This window comes from Drosophila guanche, unplaced genomic scaffold (assembly GCF_900245975.1).
Source record: "Drosophila guanche unplaced genomic scaffold, DGUA_6, whole genome shotgun sequence".
NCBI lineage: Eukaryota > Metazoa > Arthropoda > Insecta > Diptera > Drosophilidae > Drosophila > Drosophila guanche.
The window spans coordinates 1,586,989-1,609,662 of record NW_022995746.1 but is presented as its reverse complement, the minus strand read 5'-3'; the positions used below and the strand labels follow the sequence as shown (position 1 = coordinate 1,609,662).

The 22,674-nt window shown below is 41.2% G+C and overlaps 2 protein-coding genes across 9 annotated transcripts in view; both read left to right on the top strand.

Moving 5' to 3' along the window:
- LOC117582658 (fasciclin-3) overlaps positions 1–22,674 on the top strand; it is an 85,931-nt gene that overhangs the window by 61,109 nt on the left and 2,148 nt on the right. For 5 of the 8 annotated variants that reach the window (XM_034270566.1, XM_034270565.1, XM_034270569.1 and 2 more), the window contains exons 3-6: positions 15,228–15,545; positions 15,652–15,996; positions 16,072–16,506; positions 18,990–19,020. In XM_034270566.1, coding sequence (XP_034126457.1) covers positions 15,228–15,545; positions 15,652–15,996; positions 16,072–16,506; positions 18,990–19,020 — 1,129 coding nt within the window. Of the gene's footprint in view, positions 1–15,227; positions 15,546–15,651; positions 15,997–16,071; positions 16,507–18,002; positions 18,555–18,989; positions 19,021–20,595; positions 21,918–22,674 lie in introns of those variants that run through there. The other 3 variants (XM_034270564.1, XM_034270563.1, XM_034270570.1) reach the window with 2 other exon arrangements.
- On the top strand, positions 9,822–10,432 carry LOC117582659 (snake venom serine protease catroxase-1). The gene is made up of 2 exons (XM_034270572.1): positions 9,822–10,039; positions 10,099–10,432. Exons 1-2 carry the CDS (start codon positions 9,869–9,871, stop codon positions 10,390–10,392), a joined length of 465 nt encoding a protein of 154 aa, XP_034126463.1. The 5' UTR covers positions 9,822–9,868; the 3' UTR covers positions 10,393–10,432.

Sequence of the window (22,674 nt, the reverse complement as noted above, 5' to 3'; positions counted from 1 at the left end):
TGTTAGAGAGGGGCTTTGTGAGGGGGTGCATGTGGGCGCGGGTTGGGGTGATTGGTTTTGTTTTCCCATTCAAATAAGCTGACAATGGAAAAGCGAAATTAAGTGAAGTGTTAATGAGATTAGAAGGAGCGCCATGTATCTGTGTATCTGATTGTAGATGCATATACATTTGTGTCTTTGTGTATAAGCTGCACATATGTACCACATTAATATGCTTTCTGTGCTAATTTGTATATTTTGTACACATTGAAACGTAACCTTAAATCACCTACAAAATATTGATTTGAAATATTTCTCTCTACAAACTCTTCACTTGCAAAATCTTCCATTTGCTGTGCCACACACTCTGCCTTCCTTGGTGCAACAGCTGTTTGCATTTGTCGCATTTTCTTTTGCCCTTCTCACACAATGCCAACAGCTGACACTTTTGCCTCCGCTAGAACTTTTGCCTCAAGCAAAACAAAAAACTTTATTCAATTCAATTGTTTTGTGGCCCGCTAATCCACACCAAAAGTAGCTCTAAGTAGCCCCCCGTCTCCCGTTCGTACTCTTGACATCTCAATTTCCAAATGACCAAACAAAAAACGTTGACGGCAGTTTTTCCCATTTTCCTTTGGATGACATAATTCGTTGACACACTCAAATTTCAGCCGCTGCCACTGCCACTGCCACTGCCCATGCCGCTGGCTCAGCCAAAGACCTTTGTGCAGATCCCCTGACATAATTAGGGTGGAATTATCCGCTGGAATCCTAAACCCTATATTTTACGTATCTATGGGTACATCTACCCCCAGCAGGGCACTGCATTGCTTTCAATCAGAGCGGGACACACCCCACATCCTATTCGCGCGACAGTCGACACTTGTGTGCACAGCTGGCTGGCAATCCCAAAAGAAAAGCAATTGTTCAATGAAAACTCACTTCGTTTCTTGTTTAATATGAAATTATGCAAATTTTTGGGAATGCATTTCACCCCACTGCCAGCGAGGAAACTCCCAGGCAAAGGTGGCAGAACTTTTTCTTCTTGTGAATGTAGGAATTAATTCTAGAAAAACTCTACTCCAAAAATCCTTCTTTACCCCCACCACAATCCAGCGAGCGAAAGTTAAGTGAAAACCCAACAAGAACTGACATTTATTATCCCCGCAGGAAGTGTGGCAAGAGTGTCCTTCTTGCATAGAAATGCAAGTCAGTAAAATGCTGCTCATGGAAATCCTCGCAGGATTTGCTGCTGAAAGCAGAGATTTCTGCTCTTTGGAGGATCCCCCGTGCCAAAGTTCATGAAATATGCAAAGAATAAGCAATGTTTTCTTCTGCTGATTTGATTAGCTAATCGAAGCAATAAAATTGAATAAAAATATCAGGCGTATCCCCTCTAGATATTCCCTAAACCTTGGGGAAGGTGTCGTACTGCTTTTGGCTTTTAGCAGATTAATAGTTCAGCGGCGATTGTAATGGAATTGCCTTTGACTTGGTGACTTTTCAATTGTTCGTGTGGTGTGCTGTGGTCTGTCGTGGTGAAATGCTAATCACCAAATTGCCATTTGATTGATAACACCCCCGTCACAGTCCAGCCCCAAAACACCCAAAAGGAAAAGCCACAAAGTCCCCAAATGCCACAGCATGCCGACTGCTCCCACTACAACCAAAACCATAATTAAATATTGCCTCTGACTTTGAAACCAAGTCCGATTTGGACTCCGATTCCCGATTGGAAACTCTGGACGGCTGGTAGGGGGCCGTATAATTACTGAAACTTGGCACGAATCAGACAGTCGGACGAGACCACAATTGGGATTTGAGAGATTGAGCGAGAGGAGGAGTCAGAGCGACCAGACTAAGGACAGAGGCTCATCATCATTAACACCCAACTGTCAGAGTGCACAAGTCCAAGGCAATTCTTTGGCTCGTTGTCAATGGAGATGCTGGGACTGGGTTTTGTTGCCAGCATAATAATGTGACCAAGGGAATCGATGACAACGTAAATCAATGCTGCAGCATTACAGAATTACAGCACTCGACTCCTGCCTTCGAAACAATCATTAATTAATGTCAATCGAAAGCGGAATGAAATGAAATTTGGCGACAAACGTTTTCCGCTCGAAATCAACGCAAATGAGCAAAACTCCATCCACACAGCTCCGTAGAGTCTTTCAGGTACGGAGACGTCGTCCAACTACTCCTCCTTCTCCCTGTTTGTCCTTAATCACATTTCGGTTGGAAATATCTGTAATTTGGTTTACTGCCAGGCCAACTTTTCATTTAAACGTGTTCTGTCCTCTGTGCTAGGAAAATCTCTGCCTTCAGATAAACGGAAACGGAAATGGCAGCGGGAGCAGAAGCGGGCGCAGACATGACAAAAACGTACATCAACAAATGTTCTGCAATTAATTATTAGCAAAATGTTGACAAAAGGGAGCAAGAACAGAGCGTGCGAGAGAGTGTGACAGAAGAGTGGGCGCGCCAGCTGCATATTATATTAGGAATAGTAGCGAGAAGCGGGAATAAGTGGAGAAAGATTATGGGGAAATAAATGAGGAAATGAGGATATTGGGAGTGACAGCGCAACCAAAGTTTTCTTGGCTATTAAATGTTATTTTTCGACTGTCGGAAAAGCAAAACTTTAATTATGCCAGGAAAGCATCGCGCACGAGCGCTCCTTTGCTCTCTCCCAGTGCACCTTGCCAGTGAGAATTGAGACTCTATTAAATCTATTTTCACAAATTTTCAGTTAGTTTCCAAACCACCCACCTCTATATTTCCCATAAAAAAAAACCAATTAAACTGTATAGCTGCCATCAACGAAGATTTTCCCTTCAAAAGAGAATTTTACAGCACTCAAAAATCTCCCTAGAAACCAGCCACTTGCAGTCCTTCTTTCGATTATTAAAGAAAAAAAGACAACAAATAAATAACCAATATTGAAATGCATTTTTAATGCACTTTCGCAGTTTGTGGTGGCTCACCCACACAAGCACGCACACCCACACACACACTCGCTGTGTCTTTTGTGTGTTGAATTTGTTTTAATTAAAAGAGAAAACAAAAAAAGGGAAACCTGTTCGTGGAAAACCGTTTATAAGAGCAAACAGCAGCGTCTGTATGACGTAATATCCCCAACGGCAGCAGCGGTCATTTATCAGTATGGGAATTGTCGAAAAGTGTATTGTCTCTGCCACTGCCACTGCCACTTGCAACTGTGCAACATAATTGCAATTTAATGCACTTTTATTGGCATTCGATGGGCTGCAGAGAGAGGAGCAGGCAGCAGGAGGCAGCCAGCAGCATCATCATCAGCGTCCATTAATTAAAAACACTTTGCCTCAGTGGAGCTTCTGTTTGGAATACAACAAAAATGGAAATGCAGGAAAAAGTTAAACTCCCTCCCAAACAAATACTCCGCTCTCTCCAGCAGCAAACACTCCTCACAGCCAACTATTTTCCAGTGACAAAACAGGGAGTAAAAAAACTAAAACAGGAAGCGACCCGCCAAAGGCCTTGAAGGCTTGTCAAACAAAATCATAAAATTTATTAAAACTGTTCGCCAAAGCGTTGAAGCTTTTAATTAGAGAAGAAAACACCTCCCTCTCCATCTGCCCTGCCTGCCACCCTTCTGGGGCTAAAAGTTATTCCATCATAATAAATCTTTTGGCTTGTGCATAATTAGCCAGAAGGAGAACAGGGAAACTCCCACACGCACCTTAGTCAGCCCTTCGTTCGTGGGTAGGGTTGCCATTCCCTTCTCTGTTTTACTGTTAAACGCAGCCAGGGCTGTCATAATTATGCAGAAAGTGTGAAATCCAAAAAGAAGAAAAATAAGCTGCAAAAGGCGGCAGTAGCCTTACCTTTCTCTCACTTTTCTACTGCCTGTTTGAGGTGTACCCGGGAATACCTGACTCTGGCTCAACTTTCATAACATAATTCGTTATTTATGACTTCAATTATGTTTGCCTGTGGACACACCGCACCCGCAAGCACAACCCCCCCCCCCGACAGCCGACCACCCCTCAGTCACACTTCCAGCGACCCCCAGCGACTGCACACAAAGGTTAAATGGTCGCAACGAGACTTAAGCTTAACCCCCTACTGCCGCCTGCCGCCTGCCGCCTGTGTGTGTCTCTCTCCGGCCTTTTGGCATCCAAAAACACATTTGTCGTCGCCTCAAGAATTAGGCAATGGCTGACCCCTGACCCATCCCACAGTGCACACAGAAAAGCAGGAGAGATAACCTTTTAATTACAGCTTTAACAAAAGGTGAAAACTCTGCCTTCCCTCAGAGACCCATTGTTATGATAAATTATCCAGGTAAAATTATTTCAAAGTTTCATCCAAGGAGAGAGGAAAGAAATGCGGACTCCGGCAATGTTCTGGAGAGGACTTTCTACGGTGTAGAGCTTGCCGAAATCTCAGAATTTTTGAAGGAAATATTTACTTATTTATTTAGAAATTAATTAAAGTATGAAAAAGTGTTTACAAATTCACTAAAACTGTCAGCAAGCTAAAGCAAAAGATATCCCTTTCCGGAACACCCCTTTCAATATTTTCCCTTACATTTCTCCCCTGGCCGTGGACTGATTTTTGGGCGTGTGCTTGGGGGATTTCCTATTTTGGTGTAGATTATTTATTCGGGTAGAGATAATGTCAACACACACATAGAGTTTATGAATAAATAAATGCATGTGCCCCTGTGGCATATAATTCATAGCCAAAGACCAGTCCAGCGCAGTCGTCTGTCAATTGGTATTAATAACAAAATAGAAGGCCAAAAAAGAACCACAACAACAACATTAAATATAAATATATTTGTTTTTTTTTTTTTTTATACAATATTTACACAGTTAATATGAAAGTATTTATAATAAACTTTAATTACCAGCGAAATGATTTTTTTGTGCGGTTTTTGTATTTAAATATTTATGGCATTATCCCAGAGCGCTGGCAAAAAAAAGAGAGCAGATATTCAGATGACGATTTACAAATGAGGTTCAATGCTGGCATCCACAATCTTTTGATTGTGCACAATTAAAGCTGCGCGGCTTGCAGTTAATCTGAGTGGTAAAGAGATTGTTAATGAGACCAATCCCACCCACAGAAAAAATACAGTAAAATCACAGTAGAAATCATGGGAACCGGCTACTGGCTAACCTTGTGGCCGGAAAGACAGGTTGTTTTTCTCAGTTCAAAAGCACTGGACCAACTGCAACGATGGAGACCACTCTCAGCCTTGAGGCCCGTCGGAGCTTTGTCTATTGGAAAAACACGTTTTCCACGTTGCATCACACACACATCAGACATCAGACATCAGACATTATTTGCATGTCAGGGACAGCTCGGAGCGGAGCGACAACTCGTTTTGGGCTTCAAGTTTCGTGATGTACAAAATGTTGCATTCAGTTTTCTGTTTATTGTTTGCATAAAAACGCTTAATTGCCTCAAAATCTATTCAATGCTTTTTCAACTGTTAACAAAATGCAAACAAAGCACAAAATTTCAATTAACAAACAAAAAGCTGAAAGTCAAGCAAAAGATGCAAAGAAATAAATAGAAGAAAGAGCTTTAAAGATTTAGATACTCTGCTGAGATACTCTTTCCATGATCGTTGCTTAGTTTTTTGGTAATAATAGAAACAAAATGTTCATGGGATCATTTGTTCGCTTTATCTTTAGTTGTTTTTGCTGATTAGACTTCTTTGGCTCCCCAAAATACTCTTTTTTCCTCTCAAAAGTCAAAACTTCACAAAGTTCAAAGTTGTAGTTAAAAGTTTTTCATTTTTGTGCAAAAGTTTCCAAAGCTAGAACAAAATAATTTCTGCAATTGTCAGCACACAATATTTTATGCTTAAATTAGCAAAGCATTTCAAATGTGCCAAACACGTTGGCCACGACAAACAGAGACAGACGGAAAACAGAGAGAGAGAGACAAAAACAATTAGCAGCAGAAATAATGGATTCCAAAGAACGTTGCTCTGTCTCTCGCTTTGCTCTGAAGTGGCAGCACAAACATTTTTGTGGGTCAGCAACAAGTCGCTGCTGAGTCAGAGACAGTCACACAGAGGGGGGATAGACCCCGCCCTAAAAAAACTTTAAAGAGGGTTTCCAAAAGACAGTTCAAAGACACGCAAAAACCGTTAAAACAAAACCGTTAACGGTACAAGAGTACAAGCCCCGATGACACATTGCAAGCAAAAAAAGAATTGCAAATAAAAAATAAAGTAAAGTAAAAAGAAAAAAACATATTTAGCATACAAATTAGTTTTCGCATATTAATTATGCAATTAAACAGCCAAGGGGAGGTACATGCACATGTGGGGTATTCATGACACAACGGCCTGAATGAATGTCACATTGGATTTTGCCAGCGTTAATTGTGCGGATCATCGAAGCGGAAGGGAATCGAATCTCTCGTTAAACAGGCAGGCAGGCAAGAGCACTCAATTAATTTGCAAATGAATTGATGAATGAAATACGATTAATATGTTGCACATATTATGGAACATGGAGTTTGGGTGGGAGTGAGAGGTAGTGCTGTGGGAAGAACAGGTAACAAAGGTGGAGTTATAATGGGAAGAAAGCTTTTTTGATGGATTACAAGAAGTTTGTCCGACATTTTTACGTACTTATCAAATTATTAACTCTGTGTTGTCTAAGTGTTGTAAAAACCTCATCAATAATTGTTTAATAATGAAAATTAAATATGAGGAAATTTTACAATTAATAGAACCACCAAAGGAACCTCTCTGCCCTAAACATACATTCTCTATCTATTTTAAGTATTAAAATTACCCAAGAGTAGTCATATTTATGCGTCAGACTTGGAGGGAAGTGCCCATAAAACATCACATCCGCATTTCCCATCTCCCCCGGCACCTTTAAGCTGTTTCCTTCAATTTAATTTTCTTCTGAAATACAAGCGACAGTCAGCAGTCACTACACCACCCCAAAACCCCCACTCCTGGGGCATGCCAACAGCAATGGGGATCAATAGCCTCTCCCTCCCTGCTCCAGCTACAAAATATATATTCTCGTATTTTCCTGTGTGTGGCACAACAACAATAATTAATTGATTTTGTTGGTGGAGCAACACATAAAATTAATGTCAATTTCGTTAACATTTACAAGAAACGCATTGTTATTTGTGTGGCACGAGTGGAGAGGGACAGAGAGAGGGAGTCCTGCCCCGAGGACGCCATTTTGAGATTTCCCAGCCATTTGTCAAAATTTCCACGAGACGTAGAGCAAACCATTCCCATTCCCCTAGTGCCCGCAAAAATAGCACATAAATTATGAGAGCCAAAAACCACAGATCAATTTATTCTGTGCCCAAGACAAGTCTCTCTCCTGCCACATCCTGGGGAGACCAACTGTCAACGCAAAAGGAGAAGCAGAAAAAACAATTAAAACCCCATTCCCAGACTTCGTTTTTATGCGAAACGGCGTCTGGCAGACCCACTCCATCGTTCCATCTTCCACCTAACATCCATAGCCTTGACTTTTATCTACCTTTCGGTTGATGCTGATTTCTGATTCTGTTTCTGATTTTTTGGCTTAAGCGAAAAAATTCTGCAGGTCTGTCTGCATAATTTGCGTGTGGTTGTGCGGCGGCTGCTGCTTCATGATAAATGTTTTTGCAAATCGCTGGCGACACTTGGCGGCCATCCAGCCTGAAAGCCCGAAAGTAGGCAGCAATTTCAGGGAGCGCCTCCTCCCGCCCAGAATTTCCTCCAGACTAGACAGACTTTTTCTCCTGTATATTAATAACTGTCATTCGTGTGGGCTGCCGCTGTCATTGTCTCATCCTCCCACAAGCTAAGCTACGCTGTGAGAGACTTGGAGATGGAGGTACAGAGCGAGTTCTTTGATATTCTTTTTTTTTTCACTTAACTCTCAAGAAATTCATATGTCTTTTAAGGTTTTCGCCTTTGCCTTTTTTCCATAATTCCAAGGGGGCGTTGGGTTTCAGTGGATCCTTTGGCTCTAGCTGTAGGTGTGGCCCTCAACAGGCGCGTGTGGCGCGTGTATATGAAAATTATGTTAATTTATACTCCTCTTGTGGTGTGGCACAAGTCGAAGGCTGTACCACCAGGGGGTTTCCCCACCACCCGCAGAGTGTCTGTTTGGGTTAACTTAATGTTCTAAGAGGGTGTTTAGAGGGTATGCTCGACTAGGTTTAAAGTATTCATATAAATTCAACGATCGAAAGGCATTATCCAAAAATATTTCATGACCACACAATAATTTCTGTAAAGTCTCCCTATGAAAAATTATTATTTGAAGCCTGTTGCCTTTTACCTATGTACAGGGTATCCCCTAAGTCAACTTTCTTAGCCCCTGAATACTCTCAGAACTTATTTTTTCCACGTCTGTTGCTTACATTTTGAGCTGCGTGTGCGTTTCTTTTTTTATGCATTAAATTAGAAGGCAAAGCAGAAGGCAGCTGCGAACCTCCAGACGGAACTGGAATATGTTATGTCTCGTGTCGTTTACTTTTGGCCAGTCACATTGCCTGTCATCGTCACACAATTTGTATAAGCTTCTTAAAGGGTTAGAGCCACAGCGACAGAGAGAGAGAGAGAGAGAGTACCAGCCATGGGACATGAACCACAAATTAATTTTGAGGCAGAAAACATGTTGCAACGAGAGGCAAGCATATATTTAATTAATTGCCAAGAGTGCCGGGCAGTGCAGTGTAGTGCAGTGGCTGGCTGTGATTTTGTTGAATTTATGTGAAATATGGAACCGCAATATTTATCACATGTCCAGTACCAAGTTTGACACTCGTTTTGCCTTCCAATCTCTCCCTCTCTTTCTGTAATGGATTTTTAGAACATACAATACGTAATATATATATTTAAGCTGCATAAATTTCCACACAGTTTGCACTTCTGTCTGCAGTTCCTTCGGTACCTGTGTGTCTGAGCCACTCGAGTGCATTGTCAGGTAATTACAATAAGACGCTTATAAGCGGCCCTCATCGAAAAGTAAAGTGCCCAATGCAAGCACTCGCATCACTAGAGAGAGAGATGGCAGTAGAGATTCAGAGATGCTTTTGTCTCCGCTTTGCAATAATTAACTGACAGAATGGAAATCGTTTTGCTGTCCGTCTGCTGAAGAACAAAATGTTTGTTATTGTTTTATGTCTGTTAAATAGCTCCACAGCGTGTGTGTGGCATCCACTCATTTGTTTGCTCTGTAAAAGGAGCCAAATAATGCCTAGAATTTATGTTAATAATCTAAAGGAGGCAGCACTTAGTAGCAGTGATTAAAATTGCTCAAGTGGAACCTGAAGCAGCATGGAAATGCAAGAGATTTGGGCCTGAAAGGATGCAATTTGTAACGAATTTTCATAGAGGAATGGGTTGAAAATGATTCATTTAGATTTCAAAATGAATAAAGATTGAAACTTCAATGATTTTAATTGAAGAAATGTAGAAAATCGTTTGAAAAAACATCCAAGCAGTCGCCGAAATAATTTTCTCAGGCATAAAATTAAATTCTTTCCTCTGAAAATGTTGCTAAAATATCTCTTACCATTTCTACTGCCTTTGCTATCGATCAGCAGCGATATACCTGATCTTTCGTACAACCGTTTGAACTCACATTTGGTCTCCCTGCGTTCCTACAATTATGTCGAGAATCCAGGAGATAATCACTTTTGTTCGGGTGTCATCATATCAGATCAACATGTGCTGACCTCTGCACATTGCGTCACAAAGTGGGAATGGATATATTTTCTATGGCTAAGCCTTTTAGTTCCCTTTCTCCCTAGCAAAAGAGGTCTCTTGATGAATGCCCGACGCATTAAGTTGGCCTTCTGTTCGCCCCAGCCTGACACTCGCGATAAACGTGAGCAGGTGGTCAGCATCGAGTCTATGGTGGTTTATCCTTTGTATGAGCGCAAAAAACAGGACGATTTGGCTGTCATTAAGCTGGGGAGAATTATATGGTTCAGGGGACATCACCTGGTGAGTGTCAGCATTGGCTCGTACGAACTGGATGTGGGCAAAGATTGCTTGGCCATTGGTTGGAACCTAAAAGCTGGCGTAGGTTGCTGCAACTCCCACAAATATTTACCTACAATCTAAGAAAATCCATTCCTTAGCGACGCAAAATGAAAACCAATCCCTTGCTTGTGGTTAATGTGGAAATCCGACCCTTTGAAGAGTGCCTTAAACCCAATGATTTTCAAAGGAATGCCCAGGCAGCGAGTGAATATCTAATGTGCTTGAGAAACACTGACTCCCACATTTGCATGTCCGACATTGGTGGTCCCATCTTCTGCAATGGTCAGCTCTATGGCCTGGCTTTGGGCAGCATCAATTGCTCGGTTCAAGATCCCATATTTTTCAGCTATGTGCCGTATTATAATTCATGGCTGGAGCGTCTAATATCCTAGGGAGTGCTGCAACACGAAGTGCCGCTCCAATGGTACGTTACAACTTTCACTCAAGGCAAATGCATAGCTGGAAACCTCTCATTTGCCCACCTCCTTAAGGCGGTTAAAGTGCTGCCAGCCTTAGACGAAGAGCCCTTGCCGTGGAAAAAACTTTCGCCAGCGGGCAACCTGTACCTGCGCCTCTGTTTAGTCTTTCTGCCTTTGTGCCACGTGTGGCAAATGTCACGTTCACTTTTCACTGTTTCCCCCCTCTGACATAAAACCGCATTGAACTTACCTTTCATGTTTCGGCTGCTGCAACACTTTTTCACTGGCAGAAAAAAACTGCCAAAAAAACTTAATAAATTTTGTACATAAAACATGATTCATTAAGGCCCCCATCCCACCATAAATAATAGAAAATTGCTTCTTTGGTCAAAAGTAAAAGGCCGCGACACAGGCAACAACCCAATCATTATTAATAGCCACGAAAATCGAGCCAAAACAAAAAAGGAATGAGGAAAGATACACAGACATTTTGTCCAGAAGTTAACAAAAACGAAATCATAAATCAGTAATAATTATCGCTCTCCAATTGCTGTCTCTGGCATAGCCGAGAAAAACAAGACAAGAAAAGCTGATAAATCGATGCTGATAAAATGAAAATTACCCAAGAAAATGGGCACCCAATTCATATTGAGACCTCATATGAAGTGTGTCAGTCTGTGTGTTTGATTTTCCTTTTCATTTTGCTGAAATTGCATACCGATTTTGGGCAGCAGCAGCAGCAGCAGCAGCATCCAGACGTCAGACATGTGCTGCATGTGCGCCTTTCACTTGGCCCTCGCCTCATACTCATCGAAGCGTTCCAGAGGCAAGCTTTTGGGGTAGGGACTATGGGAAGATTTAAATGAAAGGTGCAAGAAAAATAGAGAAAAATGGGAAGATCCTAAAGGTTGAGTTTTGAAGAATAAATGTGGAAACTATTTGATTGATTTTTTAGTTAAGATCCATCGAAATAAATAGATTTCTGTATGTGTCTTTTGTCTCTTACATACCGAAAGGGTAAGAGAATCTTATCTACCATCCCCAATCGAAACTCCTACACCCAATTTTAAGCCTTAATCCCAGCGCTAGTCCCACTGTAGACACCCAAAGGAAACTCCCAAAAAATCAGAATTTCCCATTGAAAAATCAAAATACTCGAAAACACACACCAAACATTTCAAGCAAAAATCACGTTCCAGCTAAAAGACGCTAACGTGGCCAAAATTGAAACAAAAGCCATAGACACACACATGGAGTCGGAAAGGGGCAGGAACTCGAACGAAGGCGTGTCCAGATTGTTATATATTTACTCGATGGCAAAGCAAGTTGATTTTTATTGAGGGGTTTTCTCGGCAAAAAGGAAGGCATTAAATTATATCTATTTGTACAATTTATAGAGGGGAACAAAAAGTGAAGTGAAATGATTTCTATAGCCACACACGAGCAGCAACAAAAACACTTTAAGTTCGTGGCTGAAGGGAGGAGTGCGGGTGCTGGTGCGGTGGCAACGTTTCCGTTGAGGCATGACCACTGAACTGGACAACAGTTCATGCCCACAAGGCGAAAGCTGCAAAACTGCAGACATGGCATCAAATAAAGCACAGCAGCAGCAGCAGCAGCAGCAACACTGGAGCACACACGGGGATAAGGAGAGGGGTATATCCAGTCGAGAATCCAGCAACAACAGTACCCCCAGAGGATGACCATGTTCCACCGAATATTTCGCTTGCAAGAAAGCAAAAAAAAAACCAAGCTAAATAAATAAATATCACAGGCACCGGCACAACAGCAACAAAAAAAAAGGAGAAGAATCTGGAGCGAAAGAGGAACTTGGGACATGGATAAAAAATAGATTTTGCTCTGAATATACACAACAGGCGGGTAAGAGCAAAACAGGGCAGGGGAGTGCTTGTGTGTGGGGAGGATCGTGTTGCTGGAACGTATGTCGACACAACGTCTCGAATGTAACCATCGGTTCCAGCTTGGTTTTGTTTTCATTGCTCTGTGTGTGACATTGTCCAGCTTCAACTTCAATTTTTTTGCCGCGCGCGCCACAGTTTGTTGCATTGCAGCCCCAACCCTCTCTCCATCCGACTTCTTGTACTGTGGCACTTTTCGATTGTAATACCCCTTTAATGGAACAGGGTTCTAGGGGGTATATTTTTTTCTTAAATATTGAAATGAACGAAAATGATTTATATCTAAAGTGGTATATACTTTATCTTATATTGAAAATCCTGTGGCTTTCGCACTTTTAATCATTGATTTATTTGGTGGTAGATATTTAATTATAATCCAGATCTAAACGTTATCCCCAAGATTGAACCAAATCGGATAATTACAATTTGAAAGGAATTTCTATCAAATTTGCTGAAGCCAGAAAAGCTTACATTATCTAGCCATTTCCCAAATTTCATGCAAATCAAAAAACTTCCACAGATGTATTACAAATTCTAAAGGGTATCCCCATAGTCTAAACCAACTCCCACTGGCCCTCGTGTCTTGTTTATTTCCCTCGCTTTTTGTGTTGAGGGTGTGAAACGATTTTCTGCTGACTCTTGAAATTCCAAGCTGCAGCAAAACTTCTCCATTTCCCTCTGCCGCAAGGGATTTAGTTTATGCGGTGGTCCGCGGCGTCCTCTAGCTTTTTGCTTTTGCATTTGCTCTTGCCACAGCTCTAAGTGGTTTCATTGCGCTACAAATTCGAGTGTGAATGCAAAAGAAAATAAAAAAAAGTAAAATACCAGAGTAAAAAATAAAAAAGGGAGCAGAAATCTCTCACAACTCAATTGTCAAAAGTTAAGGCGACAATTCAGGGGCGGTCTGCAAGCAACAAAAAAATGCAAAAAGAGTTTCAGATTACAACCAGCAGCTGCATGACCCGCTTTTTAAAGACCGAAAAGACTGCAGCAAAGACGGAAAAAGACCGAAAAGCGAATCGAATGCAAATAACCGAAAAGACATCCAACGGATTGGCAGGCCCAGGCATGCAGTCAGCCCTGCCATATTATGGCTGTTGATTTTCGTAGCCGTTTCCGGCTGACCAAACAAAACTTCACTCAGCCATCCAGTCGGTCAGGCCAGCCAGCCAGCCATCCAGTCATCCATTGGGCCCAGACATTCGACCCGTCAAAAGGCACAACGAAAAAAAAGAGCCAAACGGTATCGAAAAGAAATCAATTCGCTTTTGCGTGCAGGCTGCACAGCTGCAGCACTGGGAATCGGAGGCGGAGTAGGAGGCAACCTCCGCCCGCTACTCCTTATTGGAGTTTCCTCTTATGAGTGGTTGCTGCTGCTGCAGCTGTTGGCTGTTGCATGCCGCCTCGTGTTTATGCCAGATTTTGCAATTTTGTGGCTTTCATTTACAAAAACTAGTTGCATTCGGGGGGAAATCTTTTTGTGGAGAGCTGTTGTTGGCGATCTGTTGGTAATGTGAGCAATTTGCCAAAGTGTGTTGTCTGCCCCCAAAAGCCGCAAAAGAACAACAAATCAATTGATCAATGGAGCAGCTACCGGTATGGCCAAAGCCTTTTGTCCAAATATTATTCCAAATTGTTGAACGCAAAGGCACATATTTGTGGTCTTAAATAAGGGAAACATCTTGAAATCTGTTTCTGGGAATGCAGCCTCAAGTATACTTTATTTTAGTTGTGAATTTTAGAGCGAAATTTGTGGATTTTAACTGGAGTAAAACTCTGGGAAATCTCTTAAGGGGCAACACTAGAAGCTGCCTTAAATGAAGGGGAAATTATATTTGAGTATTAAGTGCAATTTTATCGTGAAAGCTTTCATATTCCACGAAAACTCTTTAGGGCAAAACCTCAGCAGTATTTACCTCAAAAGCATTTCCGGGAAAGCAAAACCCCAAACTCAAACATATTTCTGGCTTCCATGCAGACACACAAAATCCACACAAAAATGAAAAATAAACCATTTAAGAATTAGACTCGGAATCACTTCTCCGAAATCACTTACACATTTAAAATGCTAAGAAAAAAACCGAAAAAATCTTAAATCCCAAAAGCCAACTTAAAACTGAATTATTAATTAAAGCCGGAAAACGTTTTGCTGCTCCTGTTTTTCCCTCGTCTAACCAGACAAACAGAACATAAGAGTAGACTGTAAGAAACTTCTGTTCTCTAAACGTTTAATACTTGGAAAATTACTCAAATGTCTTAATTGGCAAATAGCAAATGCTTGGAAAATGCTCTCTCTCTCTCTCTCTCGACTCCCCACCCCATTCATGCAGCTTGAAGAACTTTTTGCAAATGCCATTGCTGCCTCGGTTGGGAGGAAAAGTTTTTGCGCAAGTGCCGCCGCCGCCGCCGCCGCAGCCGCCGCCACCGCAGCAATGAGAGTGGGAAAAAATGTCCAACAAATGAGGGAACAAAAAAAAGAGAGTAGGAATATCTTAATTGAAACTTAATGAGAAAATGCAGCCGCATTGTTGAGAATGGAATGATGACTGCCTGCGATGCGATGCGTATCTTAAAGATGCAAAAACGTGCAGGTGCTTCGGCTGCTAAATACGAGAGTCATTTTGGTTGATTGCCGAGACATTAGGCAAGATACCAGAGACCTCAGCAGCGACACGGGGAACGTGCCATGCCACAGAGACTTGAGCCACCAGATACAGATACCTAACAAAGGGAAACAAAACAATCTCCCAGCTCTGAATCATTTACCAGCGAGACAAAAGCTATCTACATATCGTCTCATTTACCCCCCATCTACCAGATACTTTTCTGCATTACACAACAATAATAGTTTCATGTAATAATATCTTTGTTTCTGTTTGTATCTTACAGATGCGCTCACTGCCGGCCAGGTGAATGTGGAGCCCAACACAGCACTCCTCAACGAGGGCGATCGCACAGAGCTGCTCTGCCGCTACGGACGTACCATCAACTATTGCCGCATCGAAATACCCGGCGAACAGAAGGTTCTCAATCTCTCACCGGAATGGAGCAAGACACCTGGATTCACGTACTACGGCGCTGGGCTGCAGGCCGGCCAATGTGGTGTGACCATTGAGCGGGTCAAGGCCAGCAATAATGGCCAGGTCAAGTGCAGTCTGGGCGTTGAGGGAGAGGAGCTCTCGGGCACCATAGATCTGGTGGTGGCATGTAAGTATTCGACAAGGAAAAAACTCCTATCTGCGTCATGCAGCAGCTCCTCACTGTATAGGACGCTGTTTCAACTCTTTCTTCAACAATTTCTCCCTTCTTTCAGTGCGTCCCCAACAACCCATCATTGAGTTGCTCTCGAAACCCAATCGTGAGGGCTACTTCGCCGAGGGCACCCAATTCATGGCACGCTGCAGCGTTCGCGATGGTCGCCCGCCGGCAAACATCTCCTGGTACATTGACAATATGCCAGCCAATAAGCAGACGACCCCACTGGAGATCATCTCGACACCAACCAACGACAATGTGGAGCTTTCCACCTCTGTGCAGCAGATCCAATGGCATTTGTCGCCCGAGGATAGCAACAGGAAGCTCGTGTGCCGTTCGCATCATCAGACAGATCGCGAGACAGTGCCACCACAGGAGGCTGCCTACATCATCAATGTGCGATGTGAGTAGAGAGGAACGAACCCCCAGGTTTGCGCTTTTCCATGATTAAAGCAATCTCTTTGTCCGTTTCTTTTAGATGCACCCGTTCATCAGTCAGAGGCCTCCGTTTATGGACTGTATTTGGATCACACTGCCATTGTCAACATTACAATTCGTGCCAGTCCCTTGCCAAGGATTGAGTGGACCATTGAGGGTTTGGTTGTGTCGCAGGGCCGCACCGAGGGCCGCTATTCGGCGTATGAGCCACAGTATTTGGGAAACGATGAGTACAATGTGACGCTGGCTATCGCCGGACTGACGCTGGAGGATACGACCAAAATCTACAATCTGCGTGCCACCAACGAGCTCGGTCTGACGGACTACCAAGTGCGTATCAGTTCCTCGAGCAAGCCGCCCAGCAATAGTCTGGACGTGGCTGCCATTGTGGGCATCGTTGTGGCCGTCGCTGTACTGGTTCTGGTCGTACTCCTCGTTCTGTTTGCCCGTGCCACAGGCAGATGGTGCTTTGGCGGTAAGTCATTTCCTCCCACATTCTATTATTTTTATGCTTATATCGTGTGGGTGCAAAATGCAACAACATCATCATCATTGGCCTTCAGCAATCATCATCATCACTTGCCTCATCATCATCAGCTATGCTAACAATAATTTCTGGCTTTAGGTCTTCCCTAGAAACACTCACAACTCCCTCCCGATCCGCCACTTATTCAGTAATTCATTCATTCATACGCTCATCCAATCTTACCCCCCACATTTGTGTACATGTGCGCGGGCATGCCACAAGCCGCTTGGCTGTTAACTTTCGACACATTGTGCGGCTTTTAAATTTTAATTAGCGTTAACCTACCAGAAGGAGCAGACAGCAGGCAGCCCTAAAAACTCATCTAATTAAAAAAAATTCACTTGACTTTTCCCTCACTTACTGCGGAGGGGGAAGGGAGTTTGCAGTGTAAGAATATGGCAGGAAAAACTCTAAGGGAAAGACGTTGAATGAGAGAAAAATTCTATGTGATGCAAGAATGAAAGATGAAAATGAGCGAGAGAAAACTATACTCAAAACTAATGAAATTTCAGAGAAATTTGTGGGGTGAAAAATTCAAGTAGAAAATGAGCAAAACTTTTGGCTCAATAACTGGAAGTGATTTAATGGCAGATAATTGTTATAGCAACAGAGAACAAATTCGGGAAGGTCAGAATGATACAAGAAAATAATAAAAGAACAAGCAGCAAAAATATGGTATTCGTTAAGAATGGAATATGTGATGTATTATATTACTGATGACAACAAAAGATCTCCCTTAAGTTAAGTAGAACAAATAAACCCTTATAAATTAATTAAAAATTTAAAAAACAATAAATTCATGAATTTACTTCAAAAGTCAACTGATCTGTTGCTTAAATCTTTAAAAACAAAAGAAAACTAAATTAAATTTATGAAAATTCAGGAAAATATTTCAAAGAAAAATAAACCATAAAAATTTAGGCGTTTTTAAAACAAGTATTTTACCACTAAAGATTAACAAAAATGTGTGAGAAGTTTATGTCTATCCACAAACAATTGCTAAAAATACACAAAACTGGAAATAAGTTTGAAATAACCAAACCCAAAGATATTTTTAAGTACTCGTATATCTGTAAACACAAATTGTAAAAACTCTCCACCCCAAAAGAGTCTACAAAATGACAACAACAAGAAGAGCTAACAAAAATTGGTCTACAACAAAATTTCAAAACAAAAATGTACCAACAAAAATTATATTTCAAAAATTGTTATTTGCTTTTCGTGTTTATAAATCTCTAAAATGTAACTTTAATCTTTCTGTATTTTCCGCTTTTCTTTTGGTAAATGGACTAACATAAAAAAACAACGAAAATTCGTTGAAAACCATGGAATTTGGCTTCTACTTCGAGCGACAAACTCTCTCTGTCTCTCTCTGTCCGCTCTTTCACGCTCTCTTCTCACACTCGAAGCTAAATGTTAGTTCTTGTTGTTGTTGTTCTTTGCAGGCGCCACCCTCAATACGGACATCAGTCCCGATTCGGAGGCACAAATCCATCCGGCATTCAACGACGAGGAGGAGCTCGATGGCCAGGATAATGGCGATGAGCATATCGATACCACACAGCAATCGGAGGAGGCCACGCCCCCAGTGACAGATAAGCTGGAGGCCCAGAAGAAGGCAGATCTGAAGAAAACAGCAGCAGCCACAGCGGCGGCAGTGATAGCCGCCGGCAACGGAAGTCAGACGCACTTGAATGGCAGTGGCACCGCAGGGGGTATGGAGGCACCAAAGCCACCCAATACATCTGTCTAGGACTCCCTTGGAGGACTCCTCTTTTCGGCCAGTTAGCCCCTTAGCACCCCCCCCTTAGCTCTAAGCCAATGGGAAATGAAAACCAGAAACCGAATAAACACACACTTTTTGCTCTCAAATATTAAGAAAAAAAATCTCAAAAAAGAGAAATCTCACACAAAAATTAAAAAAGAAAAACCTTACCTTAGGCCAATTAATTTTTAAGGAGAATCTCAAATTTCCACAACCGTCTCGAATATCTGAAAAGAGAAAAAAAATATATATGAACATAAAAAATAATTTAATGTTTTGTAAAAATATTTTATTTTTGAATATTGAGTTTTGTCCTTGTATTTATTTAAGCTCTAAACCTGCCAGCATTTTGCATTTCTTATCAAACTTGGCTTGTAGAAAATAATCGATTTATTGTAATTTTAATTTTGAATTTTCCGCTGTTCTTTTTGTAATTTGTAAAGAGAAAAAACAAAACAGAAAATCATAAAAAAACGAAATATATATATTTTTAAAGTTATAACAAAAATATACTTGGATGTAATTTTGGGGTGGTATTTATCCATTGCTGAAGATGATGTTGCCTTGTCCCACACGCTATATTCAATCATTTTTCATTCATCATTCAAAAAATCTAAAACTTAATAAAAATCCAATTATACAATTTCTCTTGTATTCCATTTCACAGGTAAATCCATCAAGACGCCCACAAATGAAACGTAAGTACAGTAAACCCCCCCATTTAGCTAACAAAAACATATGTCAAAATACAAGTGCAAAGTGCAAGAAACGGGTTCCAGGCCATACATTGATCCACAACTAATCCACAAAGACGGTATCTGCTGGTTTGCTTTCTATGTTAATTTTCGATACCCATTATTTCAATATAACCATTAATCAATCAAATCAGTCAATCAATCAATCAAATATGTATCTTGTATCTTGCGTAGTTCGGATGTGTGTTTGTTTGTCTATTTGCATGCGTCTCTCGAGTGGCTTTAATTTTCAAGTATTTACGAATAACCAAAAGCCATCATCAATCATCATCTCTATAGAGAGCAGCTCTCTCATAAATCATCATATTTGTAGTACATCAATTAGGTTAGTTCATAGATCATTTCTTTTAGTAAAAAAAAACGTAGCCTACATGCATACTTATACATTACAACTACACATACACATACACGCCCACACGCACACACACAAAACATTGGATGAATCTCTCAAAACGATTTGAAACCTGAAGAAAGTGAGAAACAATTTTTTTTTTGGTTTTTAAAACTAAAAAAAATATTAAAAACGCTCCAGAAAAAACAAATTAAAACAATAGTTTGAGATTGTTTTGTAGTCAGAAAACTGCATTGAGTATGATCACAGATTTTGTAAAAACCCAAATAGGCACGAAAAAGATGATCAAAAAGAAGAAAGGTGTTCAAAATATCTTTTGGGATATTCTTGGCCTCTTCGTCTTGCACAGCGTTGGGTCCAGAATCCAATAACAAAATGCACAGTCAAAAGAATGGCGACGCTGACAAGGTGGCCGAGACTGCTGGTCAAAGGAAATTATTGAGAAAATCCTCGAGCACTGATTATTCCTTGCAGTTCTCTGTTTTATAAATGATATGAGTCCCACAAACACCCTTAGTATCACAAACTTATTTGGTACAGTTTCAAAGTAATGTTTTGTCTTTGATTATAAAGAAAAAATCAATTGAAAATTGCATAAAATTACCAAATCACGCTGTCACACACACATGCCTACACACCACAATCATACACTAAAAACGAAAACACATTCACTCTCTCGTCTTGTGCTGTCACACGCTCGTATGCTCGCTCTCGCTCGCTCGGTCATTTGTCCGCCCCACTCGCTAGTTAGCCAAACACAAACGTTCGTTCGCCAGTATCTCGCTCTCCTTCCTATATCTCTCTGTCTCGCCCACTTGCTCTGTTTGTTTCTGTCTTTTTCTACCCCCGCCCACTCTATAAACCTCATATAAACCTGTCTCTGTCTCACGCATTTACTAAACAAAAATGTCAAAAACGTCTCGCAGCTGTACCACTCGTCATACAACCAACAAAACATAGAGTTTTAGAGTCACTTTGCTAATGCATCATCAAAACAACAGCAACAACAACTAAGAAAGAAAAAAACTTCTTGCCATGTTTTGTCTTCTTCTTTTATACTACTTTCATATGGACAACAACAACAAACTGTCAAACAAATTCCACAAAAATATGAAACCAACTCCCCCCGAAAAACATTTCTGAAAACTTTCCGTTGCACAACACAGCGACGGGCAGAACGACAAGCAGCTCGAATTGGGTGGCCAACATGGCCAGAATGTGGCTCTCCTTGAGACCCCCAATGGCATCACCCTGCTGGGTGCGAGCAAACTCAGAGAAGCTAATGGAAATGCCAATGGCAATGGTACTCCCCAGGAGCGTTTGTCAGTGGAGAGGCGTCCCCACAATGATGAAGATGATTCCTTCGAGTATGCCACTGATCGCGAGAGCAGCGTTTATAATCCCACCACACGACCACTGCGCAGTGTCCTGATGAGCCAGGCTGGTGGACGAAACTCCCGAAACTCTGCCAGCTCCGAGGTAGAGCCACTGAACACTGAAAACTCCGATCTGCTGCAGAAGGGCAACCAATTGGGCATACCAGAGTCGCGTTTCTCCCGCTGGCTGCCAAAGGATAAACTGGAGCTGCTCGAAAAGCAGGCAATGCTGCTGTCGGGACGTGGCAAGGCAATGAATGCGGCGGCACCACCACCAGCCACACCACCAAAGCCACAAAAGAAAGTGCTTGCCACACCAACAGAGACGACAGCGACAACGACGACGACAATGGCGACGCCAAAGCTGCCACAGGAAACGGAAATCTGAGAATGCAACTGTGTGTGTGCGTGCGTGCGTGTGTGTGTGTCATATTTATTTATTTTCCTCTGCTTTGAGGCACCGGAAATGCGGTCGCAGGATTAGGGATTGGAAAAGTTTTGTAGCAGTGCCAGCAGAGATGCCTCAGAGTGGGTTCTCACTGCTTTGCTTTTGAGATTGACATTTTATGTTAGACCATAGTTCAATGCTTTATCTATGTGTTACTGCTCTGAATTACAGATCTAAAAGCTAGAAATATCTATAAGAACGATTTTTTATGACAAAGCAGTTTGTAAAGTCACTAAATTTTCTCTGAGGTGAATCGAAACTTCACTAAATGTAGAGATTAATACATAATTGCATTAAAAAATAGCACTAAGTGGATTTTAGTGCCTTAAAAACTCAACAACACCTAAGAAACAATTGTCCTTAGCATCATATATATATATGATAAAATTGTTTTGCTGTATGCAACAAAGATCTTAGTGCCTTGGAAATATTGTCCCCCAGTTTTCCCTTTTGCTTCCTTCATCTTACCAGTTATTTTCCCCTATCAAAACCGCTACAAAACTGTCTCCAAGTGTAGGCTTTAAGCTTCATGACAGCTTCGTTTCACACATTGAAAAACGAACAACAAAACAAAGATAAGAGATACAGATTCATACAGCATGAACATTTTAATGTAGGCATGAAATTAAGTTATTATCGAATAATCGTATCATTGTATAATCGATAAATCGATTGCATGACATCAACGAAACTGTCATCACACACAAGTATTTACAGTAGTTACGAGTACTTGTAGGCAGTAGATACTGTAAAAGTCATGTGCAGAGTGTTCACTGTAAGAGCAAAAAATTAAATATTATTTTTAGTGTTTTTTGGTTCATTTTAAGTGGAGAAAATTTGTGTTTAATTTTTAATTTCCTTAAATTAAAATAATACAAAAGCTAAGCTGTAGAATTTAGGAACTTTTGATAAAAGTTTAACTTGCTTTTTTTATACCATAACATATTTAATAAATTAACAACAACAACAACTATTGTTAAAATGTGACACCAATATTGTATTTTCCTATGGTTTTGTGTGTGTGCTGTGTGTGAAATTAATTATTCTGGAATGAATGTAAAACCCGTTTGGAAACCATGCTGGGAAAATTCGAACAATACTTGTGCCTAAAAGTGGAAATTCTCTTTTCGCTCTCTGCTAACAATTTTGCATTTTCCATAACAATAATACCCCAATCTGTCCATCCATCCATCCATAGAGTGGCATGGAATACTTGTACACATTCATACGCGTATTGAGAGCACACACAGATACAAATACACGAACAAATACATACAGATACTGGCAGCACAGGCACTGCAGTACTTGTTGAGCCGCCCAGACAGCAGGCAGACATTCAAATGAGGCAAAAATATTTATAGAATATAGATGAAAAACCATTCCAGCGAAATGGAAGCAATTTATTCGCTCAATTTATCCCG